The sequence below is a fragment of the Choloepus didactylus genome, chromosome 5, assembly GCF_015220235.1.
Source record: "Choloepus didactylus isolate mChoDid1 chromosome 5, mChoDid1.pri, whole genome shotgun sequence".
Lineage (NCBI taxonomy): Eukaryota > Metazoa > Chordata > Mammalia > Pilosa > Megalonychidae > Choloepus > Choloepus didactylus.
In genome coordinates this window covers 33,224,019-33,238,466 of record NC_051311.1, presented here as the reverse complement: position 1 = coordinate 33,238,466, position 14,448 = coordinate 33,224,019, and the positions used below count along the sequence as shown (strand labels likewise).

Here is a 14,448-nt window from a genome sequence, read left to right as displayed (position 1 = left end):
GAAAGACATAAGCTCTCACTCAGGTCTAAAATTTTATCTTAACTGTATAGTATCAAGTACTCTTAAAAGAAGTGATTTCCAAAATTGGGTGTTGCTCAGAGTTAATCTCTAGACAACAAAGATTCATACTTTCACAGTGAAATAGGAACCATCAAGCCTAGAATGGTAAATGGAAGACCAGTAGGATGCTTCATTTCTAACCCCTAGCATAATGCTTGGTTCAGAGTCACACTCGAGAAATGCTGAATGCATGAATACATTCATGTAAGAAAACTCCCTGAAGACAGAAATTACATTTTGTTCAAAACTATATTTTCAATACCTCAGTCCGTAGCAGGTGTTCAACATGTTAACTGAATTAATAAACCTTCTACCCAATGTAATTATAAAGACTAACAATGCATATTATAAAACTAAAAATTTCTCTGATGCCCTCTCTTCCTCAATCAACCCTTCAAAAAATACATGACTTGGTTCACATAGACTTAGAGTTTTTAAAACGTACAGATTAGCTAGATACGACAAAAGTTATGTTTCAGAGACAAGAAAACCAAGGTCCAGAGAAGCAGACTGCCTAACATTTTAAGTAGTGAGAGTACTAGTACTGTTCCTGAGTAGCAGAACAACTAGAACTTGTGGCTCCATAGTCCTAGCCTAGAGCTATTTCTACAGCTGATCCTCCCTTTTTATACTATAATAACAAGGATCAGTTACATAAAATTTGATACTGGATGGAAAAATAGTAGGGATATAGAATGGAGGTGACACAATCCACCCTAACTAATAAGTCCATCTTTCTTTCTGTAATTATCACTTCAATCTTAAATCCAGTGTCATCCTTTCCCTCCTCCCTTTCCACAAAAAAGGATACGGCAGAAGAGCTCCACATTGAACGGATAAAATCACCCAAGAAGGCTGAAAAAGAAAACGTTAATTCAATCAAAAAGTATGTTCAATTCAGAATCAAAATGACTTTATTTTATATATATATATATATATTTTAATTTTATATCTATATATATATTTTATATATGTATTTTTCTTTTTTGGTGCTGAAACCTGGGAACAAAAAAAGTGACATTATTTGAGTAGTGCTGCTCCTAAAACTTAAAAGGCTCTGTTATAATTGATTATAAAATATCCAGATTACATTATGATTATCCAAGTAGTAGAAATATCATAGTGAAAGATTAATTATTAATGCCCAAGGTGAAAAATCTACCAGATTATTTTAAGAATTACTCTGTGTAACCATTTAAATTCCAAGTTTGCTACTTATTACTGCTTAAAGTCTCTAGGCTGGCAGGAAACTCTATCCTCAAAACTAGAGAAGGGAATTGCTACCTGTCCTGCCTCATACCACTCTATCCATTATATAGAGTCAGCCTCTTGTAAGTCCTCTTCTTAGATCCTGAATTCAACGTCTAAATTCATGAGTTTTTTTTCAGTGATGCTGCACAAGCAGATACAATGTTTGTAAACCATAAAAATTATTTCTAACTGCCTGGTAGTCTTTTTATGAATTTTAAAACTCAGAGCAATTATAAAAACTCAGATTAATCACTTATCTTTTCAGATAATTTATATTTTTGAAAAATATCTCATCTTATATTTCTCTATTTAATTTTTAAAATTATACTAATCATTATCCTGATAGCTCTGCTTCACAGATTATGTAAAAATATAGCAATGCCCATTTATTTTCAAAAACTCAGCCAACTGAACATATATACATACCTACTCATCACATCCATCAATTCATTCATTAAATATTTATGAAGAATCTATTTTGTGCCAAAGATAGTACAAGGGACTGAGGATATAACAATGAACAATTCAAACTATTTTTGCCTATGTACACCTCAAAAGGACATCAGAAAATGAAGTGCTCCATAATTTTTAGGTGCTCAAGAATTTAAATAAGCTTATTGTCTGCTAATAGAGGGTAGAATTATTAAACATTGTATAAAATAAAATAAAGATTGGCTGTACTTGGGATAACTATTTCAAGACAACTTGATAATTTTACCAGAGGTTTTAACTAACTTATTGAATAAAGTGCACCAAATCTGAAAGAAGGCATTTGTTTCTGTCTATGCATTTTATCCAATATATTTTAACATTTTTGGATGGATCTCAGAAAATTCCAGTTTAATGTAAGAGAATTGGGCAGCATCAGTAACCTATACTGACATTGACTCTTCTAAATTCAGAACATCTCCACAAGGGGCAAGTTTCATCCTTAACAGAAAGCTTTCCTGAAAACAGTATTTGAAATTACCCCTTTGTTTGGTGTGTCCAGGGGCATTTTCACAGACTAGAGCAATGCACTATAATACAATTAAAATGGGTAATAGTATGACTTTTCTTGTGTAAAGTGGGAGTGAGCTATTGTAACCACAGGTATGTTTTCATGCAGTTTTAGGAAGGACCACATAAGGAAATGATCCCCTTAAAACTATCCATGAAGTACACACCTTGGAAAGACTTTTCTCTGGAGGGCTGGGGAAGGGGGATAGGGGGAGTATGGGCATTCCAGCGTAAAAACTGCTAATCTAGCTATCATAAAGTCTAAGGAGAGTAGAATCAACTTCAAGTCCTAATTTACATAAGTCGATAAAATAATGCAAAGAAAGAAGCAAGACACAGGGGTGACAGAAAAGTTTTGGTAATGGAGGGTGGTGATGGTAGCACTGCATTATAATTAACAGTACTGAATTTTATATTTGGCTGTGGTTACAAGGGGAAATGTTAGGTTGTAAATGTTATCAGAATAAAAGTTAAAAAAAGGAACACAAGGTCTGTGCAATACAATGAACCCTGATGTAAACCAAGGACTACAGCTAATAGCGTAATCATAATAATATTGTTTCATCAATTGTAACAAAGGTACCACACTAATGCAATGTGTTAATTGGGCAAATTGTGTGTTTGAAGTGGCGGGTGGGGTGAGGGGGTGGTGGTGGTGGTATATGGGAACTCAGTATTGTCCACAAGGCTAAAACTTCTCTTAAAAAAAAAAAAAGAATGATTGGGGAAAAAAAAGAAAGACTGAGGAACTGTTCCAGATTAAAGAGTAAGACATGAATACTAAATGTGGTCTGTGATCCTAGATGTATTCTGGGCCAGAATAAAAAGGACATTAGAAAAAATTAAAATTAAAAAAAAAAAAAGGACATTAGAGGGACAATTGGCAAAATTAGGATAGATTAGATAACAGCATTGTATCAATATTAATTTCTTGTTCTTGACAACTGCACTGTGGTTATATAAGACATTAATATTTGGGGAATCAGAATGAAGGATAGACGCAAATTCTTCGTGCTATTTTTGTGGCTTTTTTATAACTATTAAGTTATTGCAAAATGAAAAGTTAAACAAAAAAATTCAAAAATAAAGAAGACAATGCAGAAATGAAGAACTATAAAAGCAGAGTAAAAGGCACTATTTATTACAAAGGGAAATAACAATACATAAAAATAAAACGTTTTACAAGTCGGCTAATTAACATTTCCAATAATGCCCCAAGGCCACTAAGAAAAATATTTCTATAAAAAATTTATTTTAAAAACTTTAGTGCCTAAAGAAGCAAGTTTTAAACATCTAGAAAATTCAAATATGTAAAATTTCTCATTTTTTATAAATGATGGATAAACTGTAGCCCTGCGTAAGAATGCCTTATTTTAAATAAGCATTTGTCAAATTTAGCATCAAGGCAAAGTCCAAGGGATACATCCCTAGGAAACCAGACCTCACCCTTGAATTAGTCTAATTCAGAACCAACTATTACCATGAGGATCCAAAATAAGACAAGCCTATTAGGTTCAGACAAGAACATTAGGGTCTACCAAAACTATCCTGGAGTGAACACAAACTGTTGGATCAGCTCTAAAAAATTACATAACCCTGTAGCATAACACTATAGGCCTTTGGACAATTCAGGTGCTGCCACTAATTATAAGCAGGCTGGAATGCTGAAATATTTACATATCAAATAATATTGTGGCTGAGATTTAAAAATATATATTATATCCAAAGGGAGAGAAAAGTGGGATGGGGATGTATTAAGCTAGATTGGAACAATGTTGACAACCGTAGAAGCAGGGTAATGGGGATTTGTAAATAACTTTATTATAAATTGACTTTTTCAGGAATATAACCATTGTATAAAATGAAAGATGAATATGTTATTTAGCTCAGAGCTTTACCAAAGATTGTTCACCATTTTGAAATGTCACCTCAAAACTGGCAACTCCACTTATGGGATATGAAGATCAATTGGCATTTGTAGCAGTCACATTGACACCGTTTTTATATATAGCAGCATTTGACTATCTTATTATGTCTGCTAGTGTGGTTGTGCCCAATACTTACACACTGAAATATATACTTATTATTATTTACTTTCCTTTTATTTCTCCATTACTTATCAATAAACATGTATATATATAAGTAAGTTATGTGATCAGCTATCTTAAATATGAATTTCATTTCAGGATAAAGCATTCATTACAAAAAGAGGGCTTTGGGTAACAGGTTTACCAACCACTGCTGAGGTGGTCTGGCAACAATGACTTAGTCCCCAAACATTGTTAATAGGATTGCCCTTTTAAAGCTGACTTGGGAAACGACACAAGATATGCATTAAGTCACTATGATGAGACAATAGCTCCTGGCTGAAAGAGAGAAAGCTTGTAGGAAAGGGACAGTGCTTATAGCTAAGGAAGAACGGAAGCAAACCAGGGACGGAAACATGGTCCGAGGCAGGATGCCCTAGCTCACAGCCTTGCAAAGTGGCATTAGGTTATCTCACCAAGAACCTACTAATAATAAGTCTTCACAAATGAGTTTGTGTACATAGTGACAAGCTGGTTATGCTGAAACAAGCATTCTAGTGCATAAATATGATAATTACATTTCTCACTGCAAATCATTCTGACTTACACATTAGTCTCTTGAGAGTTTGGTTTATGAGAACCTTCTCTTGAGACAGATCTACTTTCAGGTCTATTTTCAAAAATCAAGTTTCTAAGCCTGCAAAGCAGAGTTAAGACCCTGGATATCAGTGAGGTTCAATGGTTCCAGAAGCCAGACAGCTTCTCTGCCACCAACCTGACTTAATGACAAATCCTTCTGAACTCCTACCTCTATTGTTATTGAACCACAACTTTTATAGTGATTTTTTTAAAGGAAAAAAAAAATCCATAATGGTATAGAACTATATTGAAACAAATATATAATAGAGACAATTAGAAACGAAAATTGAAGGATCAAAATTAACAAATTTTTAAAATATTTAATGGCAGTCAACTCAATTACTGGCCACAATAAAGCAGCACAATAAGTAGGTCAATAAAAGCTCAATGATTAACCCACCAGCTGGGGTCCCCACTTTCTACAACAAACTACCCAAAGGTCAAGTTGGATAGCATTACAGATGGCCACCAGGTGGACAGTGTTACAAATGGTCAATGTGACACTTGTCAGAGGGTAGTTAAGTAGCAGAGTAGATGGGGGACAAGACTCCCTTCGGCTATTCTAACTGAAAATTAGGGCCATGTGCCACAGTCAGAATGGAAAGGAATCTTGTTCCAAGAGTTATCTCTTGATAGGATTTAGCCTATTTTAGGAATCAAATATGTTCTTATGAGCAAATTCACCAATGCCCTGTTGATTCAAGACAACAGATCTACTTCCCATGACATGTTTCTTCGGCATGGAGAGCTTCCAGGCAGTGAAACAATGGAATCACTCCTAGAGCAGTTGTATAAGATGATCTAGAATTACTTATAATACTCAGAAACCTTACAACGTTGATTTAATTTAAAGGGCCTTAAGGTAAGGTAGGTTACTGAGATGTCAAAAGGGCTTTATTAATCTGGCAACTTCCCTCATGAATAAGTACTTCAGTAAAGACCCTGAGAAGAGTTACATTAAAACTCTAAAAATGTATTTGCTATCAAGATACATGATGAAAATATATAAAATTAATTATAACTATTTACGACTGACCTTTACAACAGGTAAATCAAAGACTTCCCGAGCTTCTCCAACCTCTGGATTGTCCCCATCTTCTGAAATTATGTGTGAGGCTAGGGCATTGTAGGAGACTTCCTTAGCTTTTCCAGCTTTTAGAAGCTGAATGACCTAAAGAAAAAAACAAATTAAAATGGATACTACTGTATTTTGTTCTTGATTTAGACAAATACTTATTGTGAACAATGAAAACTTTTGATAAAAACACACCATATTCACACAGAATCAATAGCCTCTTACTCTGAATACTTTGCCAATGAAACATTTGGGGATGGTAAAATGCAGCATAACTTCATTCATTAAACAAGTCAGTAATGTAAGCTATTGTGAGCCAGGTACTAGGTATTGTCTCTGTACTCCAGACAGAAAAACTATACAGACAAGTAAAACACAGCATGGTGAGAGCTAAAACTGGGAAATGCACATGATGCCACCGCATCTCAAAGGCTTGGAGATGGCTGGTACCACAATTAGGGAAAGTTTCTGGAAGAAGAGAGACATGAGCAGATTCTTTATGAAGTTGCAGGAGTTAGCCAGACCAGTATTCAAGGCACTGGGCAGGTAAATAGTGACCAGACCATAAACAGTCTTTCTTATATGCTATAAAAAAAGTCTGTATTTTATTCTGAGGTATCTGGAGAGCCAATAAAGGATTTTAAGCAGGGAAGTGGCATGATCAGATTTTAGTTACGGAGAGATTACTGTCAGTGGTAAGAACAGATTGGGCTGGTGTTATGACAGGAGACAGGAGGCCAGTTAAGAAGCAACTGCGATAATCCAGGTGAAATAGGAAGGTAACAACTAAAGGAATGTCACTGGGGATAGAAAGAAAAAAGACGTAAGAATTGGTAAGACTTAGTGAATGGAAGGGGTGTGAGCCTAAGAGAAAAGTCAAGAATGAAATCTTGGGGGGGGGGGGTAATGTCATTCATGGAGGAATATATTAAAAGAACTGAGCATGGGGGGAGCAAGAAGAAACTGTTTTAGTTTGGAGCACACTGTTCTTGGGGTACCATATGCAATATCTAGGAAGAGACTTGGCTTTCACTTGGTGGGGACTCATCAGTATATATATAGATGGTAGCTAAAGCTAGCTACACTCCCCCCGAGTATACAGAGTGGGGAGTAATCTGCAGGCTAAACCCTAGCAATAAAGAATAGTACTGGGACAGGAAGATACTGCTCTTATGCAGTATCAGGGGACAATGGTGTAAACAGAAGGCAAGATGGGTGAGGGTCAACGAAAGGTCAATAGAGTCAAATGTATCAGGGAAGCTAAGTAACCTAAGTGGCCCAGCAAGTGTATAAGTGATATGGTGTTGTTCACAAAGTGAATTTTACCCACAAATTGGGGAACCTTTTTAAAATATTTCATTGAACATCAATTAATATGAACTAGAGCAGAAGCTAAATACTTATTTAATAAATGAAAACACATTGGCCATTAGACAGGAACCACCTCGACTTTCTTCCCTTGACGTCCAAGCATCTGTAGTTTCCTACATCCTTTGTAACCTCCCTTCTATGTTTTCAATTCTATTTCCTTTTTTTTATGAGTCTTGAGATTTCAATCTTTCTCCCTCCACACCTGCGTTCCCTTAGCAAATACAGAATGAGGTCTCTCACATCTTTATACATGAACACGCAAACAAACGGCCCTTTCTTTCTCAGCACTCCCCTCCTCTGTTTCCTTTTAATGACAATTTCTTGAAACAGCCTAATTTTTCTATCTTCACTCTTCAATTCTCTGCCCATTCACTCAACTCACTGCAATCCAGCGTCTTCTACCAACACCCTACTCAAAGTACCTATTCACAGTTTCGACAGACTTTGAGGATGTCAAAACCAATAGTTTCTTTTCAATCTCCACACTGCTGAACCTGTATCTTACTCGATTCATCTCCTTTTACTCTTTCCTCTGCTCCAGATATACTGATCTTCCTGATGTAACCCAAATATGTCAATGCCTCCATTCCTTTAGCAAACACATTCCATGTGAAGAAAGTAACTTTTCATCCTCTTTTTAATTTCTGTTTATGTTAAGAACCAACTGAAATAACACCTACTTAGTGACATTCAGTGGTGCCTTCTATGTCCCCAGAGAATCTGTCCTCTTATAGTACCATCACTTTGTATTGTTATGTGTTCAGATGTGCTCCCACCCCCACCAATGTGAGGTCCTCAAGAATAGGTACCATGTTTTGTCCATCTTGATATTATACACAGTCCAATGCCTGGCACATGCTAGATGTTTGAAACACAGGTTAACTTTTTGAATCCACATTTATAAGTTTCAGGGAATCAGATTTCTGGCTCTGAACTTTTTTAGAAATTATACTATTTCAGATCAAAGTGGTTTGCCAAGGACATTTTTAAGCACTAAGACTTGATTCATAGTTGAGCAAATATGGTTCCAGTTCAACTTGTTCCAGGTTTTCAGTAACATTTGGCTCAAGTCCCTTGTAACAGTCAAAATCATAAAATGGAAGAGAATGGTAGATAGTGGAAGAAAGGGAAATACTAGAGAAAGCTACTACTGTTACACGTACTCATTTTTATCACTACGGGTACAACACCTGTTCAACTATCTTTAAATTCAAAACCATAAGTCTATTCACCCTGAAGTTACAGTGGGAAAAGCATCCATCTTTGGTGGTCATCACGGGAGTTAAGTTCCTAAGCTACCAACACACAAGGCTCTAGAAGGCAAAGATTAATCACAATTCCTTTTACACCATCCAAGTTCTTTTAAGTATTAATCTCTAGCCTTAGAGGCCTAAATTCTGATGGTTTCCTGTCCTCCAAGTTTAGCACTGCTGTGATACTCAAGGCAATATAATTGTATAGTTACGCTTTTAAAAAAGAAATATTTTGAAGATTAACAGGAAGAGGATATTCAACCAAGTTTTATTTCCCAATCCCACTTCTAGGTATACACCCCAGAGAATTAAAAGCAGGAACTCGAACATATTTGCACACCAATGTTCATAATGGCACTAGTTACAATCGCCAAAAGATGGAAGCAACCCAAGTGTCCATCAACTGATGAACAGATAAACAAAACATGGTATATACACACGAGGGAATGTTATTCAGCCATAAAAAGGAATGAAGTTCTGATACATGTGACCACATGGATGAACCTTGAAGACATCATGTTGCGTGAAATAAGCCAGCGACAAAACGACAAATATTGTACAATCTTACGATATGAAATAATCAAAATAAGCAAACTTAGTGAGTCAGAATCTTGAATACAGGTTACCAGGGGACAGAGTGAGGATAGGAAATACAGAGTTAAGGCTTAAAATGTAGAGTTTCTACTTGGGATGATGAAAAAGTCTCGGTAATAGATGGTGGGGATGGTACCATAACATTATAAGTGTAATTAATAGCACTGAATGATATACTTGAATGTGTTTCAAAGAGGAAATTTTAGGTTGTATGTATGTTACTAGAATAAAAATTAAAAAAATAAAAATAAAACTGCACAATACAGTGAACCCTAAGTTAAACCACGAACTATAATTAATAGAACAATATTAAAAAAATATGCTTTCATCAATTATAACAAATGTATCACACTAATGCAAGGTGTTAATAATTGGGTGGTATATGGTAACCCTGTATTTTACGCATGATTGTTCCGTAAACCTACAACTTCTCTAATAAAAATAATATAAAATAAAAAGATTCATTTATTACATTCTGATGAGTAAACATAAGAATCACCCTTAAGAAAACCTACAATACCCTTTGACGTGAGCCCAAACTACAAAAAAATTAAATGTTCAATGTGATGCCATTATCGGGATATTTTCCACATTTATTGTACAATTCACCCAGTTAATAAAAGGAGTACAAATCAACCACCCTTCCCCAGGGACAAACACTGGTGGTGAACCAAGCCCTTCTCAGCCCAGCATAAATTACCGGAGCTAAACAGGCCGAGACGTCCAAAATCATCTGGCTGCCCAAACCAGGAGCATACCTAACTTTCTCCCTCTTAGCTGCCTGGAAACCCGGGTCCCTGAGAAAGCTAGATCAGTCAGGGTTCTCTGTCACTATCCCTGTCATCCCGTCCATGCTCTCAGACCAACTGTGACACCCGGAGCTGGACATGCTGGAAGGATGTCTTCCCGGTCCAAACCCGCTCCTAAAACGAGCAGAAAGCAGGGGTCGAGCGGAGGCGGGGGCTGCGCCGGCGTGCGGGGCGTGGAGGGGGCTTACCCGCTATTCACCGAGACGCCAAACCGAGAGGACGGTGACAATCAGCCCTCTCGGCCCTAGGCCCGAGCTGCGAGCTCGCGCGGACCACGCGCGCGGGGGCACCCTGGCCGGGGAAGGCGGCGGCGGCGGGCAAAAGAGGGGCCGTGCCGCAGAAGCCGCCCCGCACGAAGCCCCCTCCCCGGCCTCTGTCCCCCTCCCCTCCGCGGCGCCGGCTTGACCCGGAGACACCCCGCTCGAGCCCCAGCCCGGAGTCTGGCGGCGCTGGAGCCCGGCTGTGGCCACGCGCCCCCGCCCGGTCGGCCGGCCACCGGCGGACGCGGAGCAGGCGCGAGACCGGCCCTCGCGCCTCCTCCGTCAGCCGCCCGGGCCCCCTGCGCCGGCGCGAGGGCCGCGCGAGCGCAGCCGCCCCTGCCCGCTGCCCCCTGCCCCTGCCCGCGCAGGCAGGCCGGCGCGGGCCACCTCGGCGGGCTGCGGCGGGGACGGGGGCGGGGGAGGGAAGGCGGCGGAGGAGGTGTTAAGGAGGGGGCTCCTATATTATACGCCCAGAGAGTGTGCGCCTGTCTCGGGAAGCGAGGAGTACGAGAAAGACGGAGGGAGAGGAGAAAAGAGTAAGCGATTGCGGTACCTTGGGATCGATGTCTCCCACCGCGTAATATTTGACCTCTTTGAACATTTCCTCAGGAACTTTCAACTCCTGGTCCGACATGATCCCGGCTGCTCGGCTGGCTTCCCTAGATCCGGAAGAATCCACGATGGCACCCACCCCAACCCCACCCACCCCCCACCCCCCAGCGAGGCCCACTTTGGCCGGCGCGCTGCGCGCTCCCTCTTCTCCCCTAAACGGCCCGGCTAGTCCGGTCCTGGCGGAGTCTTTACGAATTGGGGTCCGGTCCCCCCTCCCTCCTCCTCTTTCCCCCCTCCCTCTCTGAACGGCCAAAGCGCGGGAGCAGCGCGCGCCCTACGGGACGCACCATTCCTCTCCGGACACCCAGGGGGAAACAACGAGGAGGGTGTCCGGCAACCAGTGCCACCCAGCGCCTCCTCTCCAGTCTGTGACCCCAGGGGCACTTTCCAAACATTTTCCGCTTTTGAGACGGGAGATCTGTAGCTCCGCTCTCTAATCAGGGGGCACCGGGGACTTAGGGAAACCCGCCACCCCTTTGGTACGGTGAGAATGAGCAGATCCCGGGGAAAGAAGGGAGCGGGGAAGCCCCTCCCATCAACACACGCTGCCGCTTGGTGGGGGCGGCGCGTGCGCGAAGCGGAAGGGGCGGGGCTTTGGCTGTACCCCAATATCAAGGGCGCTCCGGGGTCCGGCTTATACTGTTGAAGGCGGTGAAGACTCTGTCTCCTTCTCCTTGGTTTGGGAACCCCTTTGCGGCTGGCAGAATACAATAGAATTGAATTTTGGCGACCGCAGACTAGAGCGGTGGGGCGGCAGGAGCTATCGCCGGCTGTTAACGATGACCTCTAGCCCTATTGACCCGAGGTAACGCTTCAGGACCCCTCTGGTGCGTGGTCCCGGGATTTAAGCTCTCACTGGAACCCGTTTTTCAAAGTTATCGGATTTAAGAGGCCCCTGTGCGACCGGGAAAAACAAAAAACAAAAACCCGAAAGAATCGCTCAGGGAGCCGCCATCTCGTTCTCAAGTTAAAAAGAGCACCAGCTCTACCTCGTTTTTCCTGCTGGAACTGACCGGAGTGTTCCCCGGGGAGAACCGAAGTTGGCAGCGCCACCTGTGGTGTGCCAGCTAGGCCCATTTTCCAGTTGGACAAATGTGTCGCGACTTGGTTAAACAGCCCTTTTTCTTACGCAGTCTTACTGCCAGTTCCAACAATGGAAAAGCTAACTTTTTTTTTAATCGTTGTCTGACAGAAGAGGTGGGTGATTGGAAGAACTCTGTATTTGTGTCAAAGGACTTGAAAAATTCAGGGACTTACTAAGGAGTATTTTCGTTTCCCTGAGTTTAGCTCATTTCTTCCCGTTTACCTCAGGAGGCACTTTGCATGTAAATCAACCACATTGCCCTTTTCCACTGTCTTGATTCTTAGCCTTATGCACAGATTTCTTTCAGATATTTAAAATTCTACTATTTCCAGGAGACATTGTTCAGAGTAAAGTATATTTTCCTATAATATAAATTCTCAGTCATATTTTAAATGTGTTACAACTTAGTAATAACCTTTTCTTTTTTTCGTTTTTGGTATTCTGACATTCTGGACATAGTTTGAGATGTGTTTTCTGACATAGTGTCTACTTGAGTATTCTAGAATACAAACCCTACTTGTATTCTTTACATGCCTTTGTAAAGACATGTGCATAAAGCATAACATTTGACAGGTAAATATTTGATAATTGTGATCTTGATTTGTCAAGCTCTTGCTTATATCTAAGAGTCTTACTTGCGCCTTATGCAATCACAAAACACAACAGCATGACTTCAGGTTCACCTTCACGTAACATCCTGATGATTATAAAGTTAAAAGGAGAAATAATGCCATGATAATAAATGCAGCCTTTCACAACTTTTATTTCCAATCTCACAACAAATCATACACTAGAAGTTCTTTGTAAATAATCAGAATGTTACATAGTTCTAAAATTTTTGAAAATAGGTTTGCTGAAGGATTGTAAATTAGGGCCACAATTTTTTTCCCTGCATATCTGAGGCCATTATCCACTGCTAAGCAGACCGACCATTTTTAAGTAAATGTTAGTGAAAATGGGTAAAAAGAAATTGAAACCTTTAGAAATTACTCTGTAGTGCCCTAATAAAACAGATTAATTCCTTTTTGAAGCTTATTTATATTGACCTTTTTCTCATTTTTTGTGTGATAGAATAAAATAAGTTCTGGAAATCAAAGCTGATATCGTTGGCTCATTAATCAGGATCCAGTGTACACTGCTCTTGTAATTCAGGTGAATACAGCTTTGATTGTCTTTAAATTAGTATGTGTAATTTTAGTATTGGCAGAAAGTAAACTGCACACATTAAATCTTTTCAATATACTTAATGTTTTATTCTATCTTGTTTACTATTGTTTGCCTTTTTCTTGTCTTGAGCAATCTGAAACACCCCTTATTGTAGGGCTAACAAATTTCTTTTACCCAGATAATAAAAACACTGATTGCTTGCCTGCATGAATAACTAAAAGTTTATAGCTTGTCCTTTAGACTTTTATGACATCCCTCCTTGGTCTGGAAACCTTTTGAGTACCCAGGAATATATTCGATATTGACCATTATAACATTTTATGTTCAATGTTAAAAGTCAGTGTTGTTCCAAATACAGAATGAAAATTAGCATGCCCTTTTATTGACCTGTATGAGGGAAATTGCTTAGCTTTTTTCTTTCTTTGGTTGAACACAAACTAAGAATGTAATTTTATGCTAAAAGACTTAAAGCATACCTCAACCAGGTATTTTATATAGTAAGTTAAAAAAAAGAAACTGGTAACACTCAGCAGGACCAGTTTACCCTACTGTAATTTCTGATATTCAATAAGACAGATTGTGGGACTAATAAATTTGGTATTTAAACATCTTATCAATCCATTGGATTTTATAAAATAAATATATATTACATATAATACATATGAACTGTGCAAGGTCGGTGTGGTACACACGTGTCAGTCATATAGCACCAGCATCAGGAAGAACCTGAGTAAGTATCTGACAAAAACATTCTGTAATAAATAAAAATCTGTGGATGAAATCTAGTTTCATCTGGAATATGGATGTTCTAAGGAAGTCAATGAAACTGACATCCTGAGGTCATGAAGAATAACCCAGCTGCAAAAGGACTTGAAGTTGGCATTTCAATTTAAAAAAAATTAAAACTCATAAAAATTATCTACAGGTAAGGGTCAGTCTAGAATATGAGATGTCTATATGCAAAGTTATAGAAAAATAACACATTGAGACTGCTGTGTTTTACTCATGGATAAATAACTCTTATAGTTGACTTTTGTGACGTAGAAGACCTATTTTAGGGTAACAGCATTATCAGTTGCATTTTTTCCTACAACTTCTATGCATGTGCCACCAACCAAATACGATGCTCTGAAAATATCCTTAGATTTCTCCCAGCCAAGTTCTTAAGTGTTCATTTTGTCGATAATAAATTTCAGACAATAAACGGCCTACTTAATGTCAATATTAATTTGGTAAATATGGTAATA

The 14,448-nt window shown here is 39.2% G+C and overlaps 1 protein-coding gene across 3 annotated transcripts in view; it reads right to left on the bottom strand.

Annotated features, from left to right (window-relative positions):
* Positions 1-11,019, bottom strand: part of PAXIP1 (PAX interacting protein 1) — a 64,030-nt gene extending 53,011 nt beyond the window's left edge. For 2 of the 3 annotated variants that reach the window (XM_037835746.1, XM_037835748.1), the window contains exons 1-3: positions 10,892-11,019; positions 6,013-6,147; positions 872-915 (exon numbers count right to left, since the gene is read on the bottom strand). In XM_037835746.1, the coding sequence (XP_037691674.1) occupies positions 872-915; positions 6,013-6,147; positions 10,892-10,972 (260 nt within the window). In that variant the 5' untranslated portion in view covers positions 10,973-11,019. Of the gene's footprint in view, positions 1-871; positions 916-6,012; positions 6,148-10,891 lie in introns of those variants that run through there. The other variant, XM_037835747.1, reaches the window with a different exon arrangement.
* Between the last annotated feature and the right edge of the window lie 3,429 nt (positions 11,020-14,448).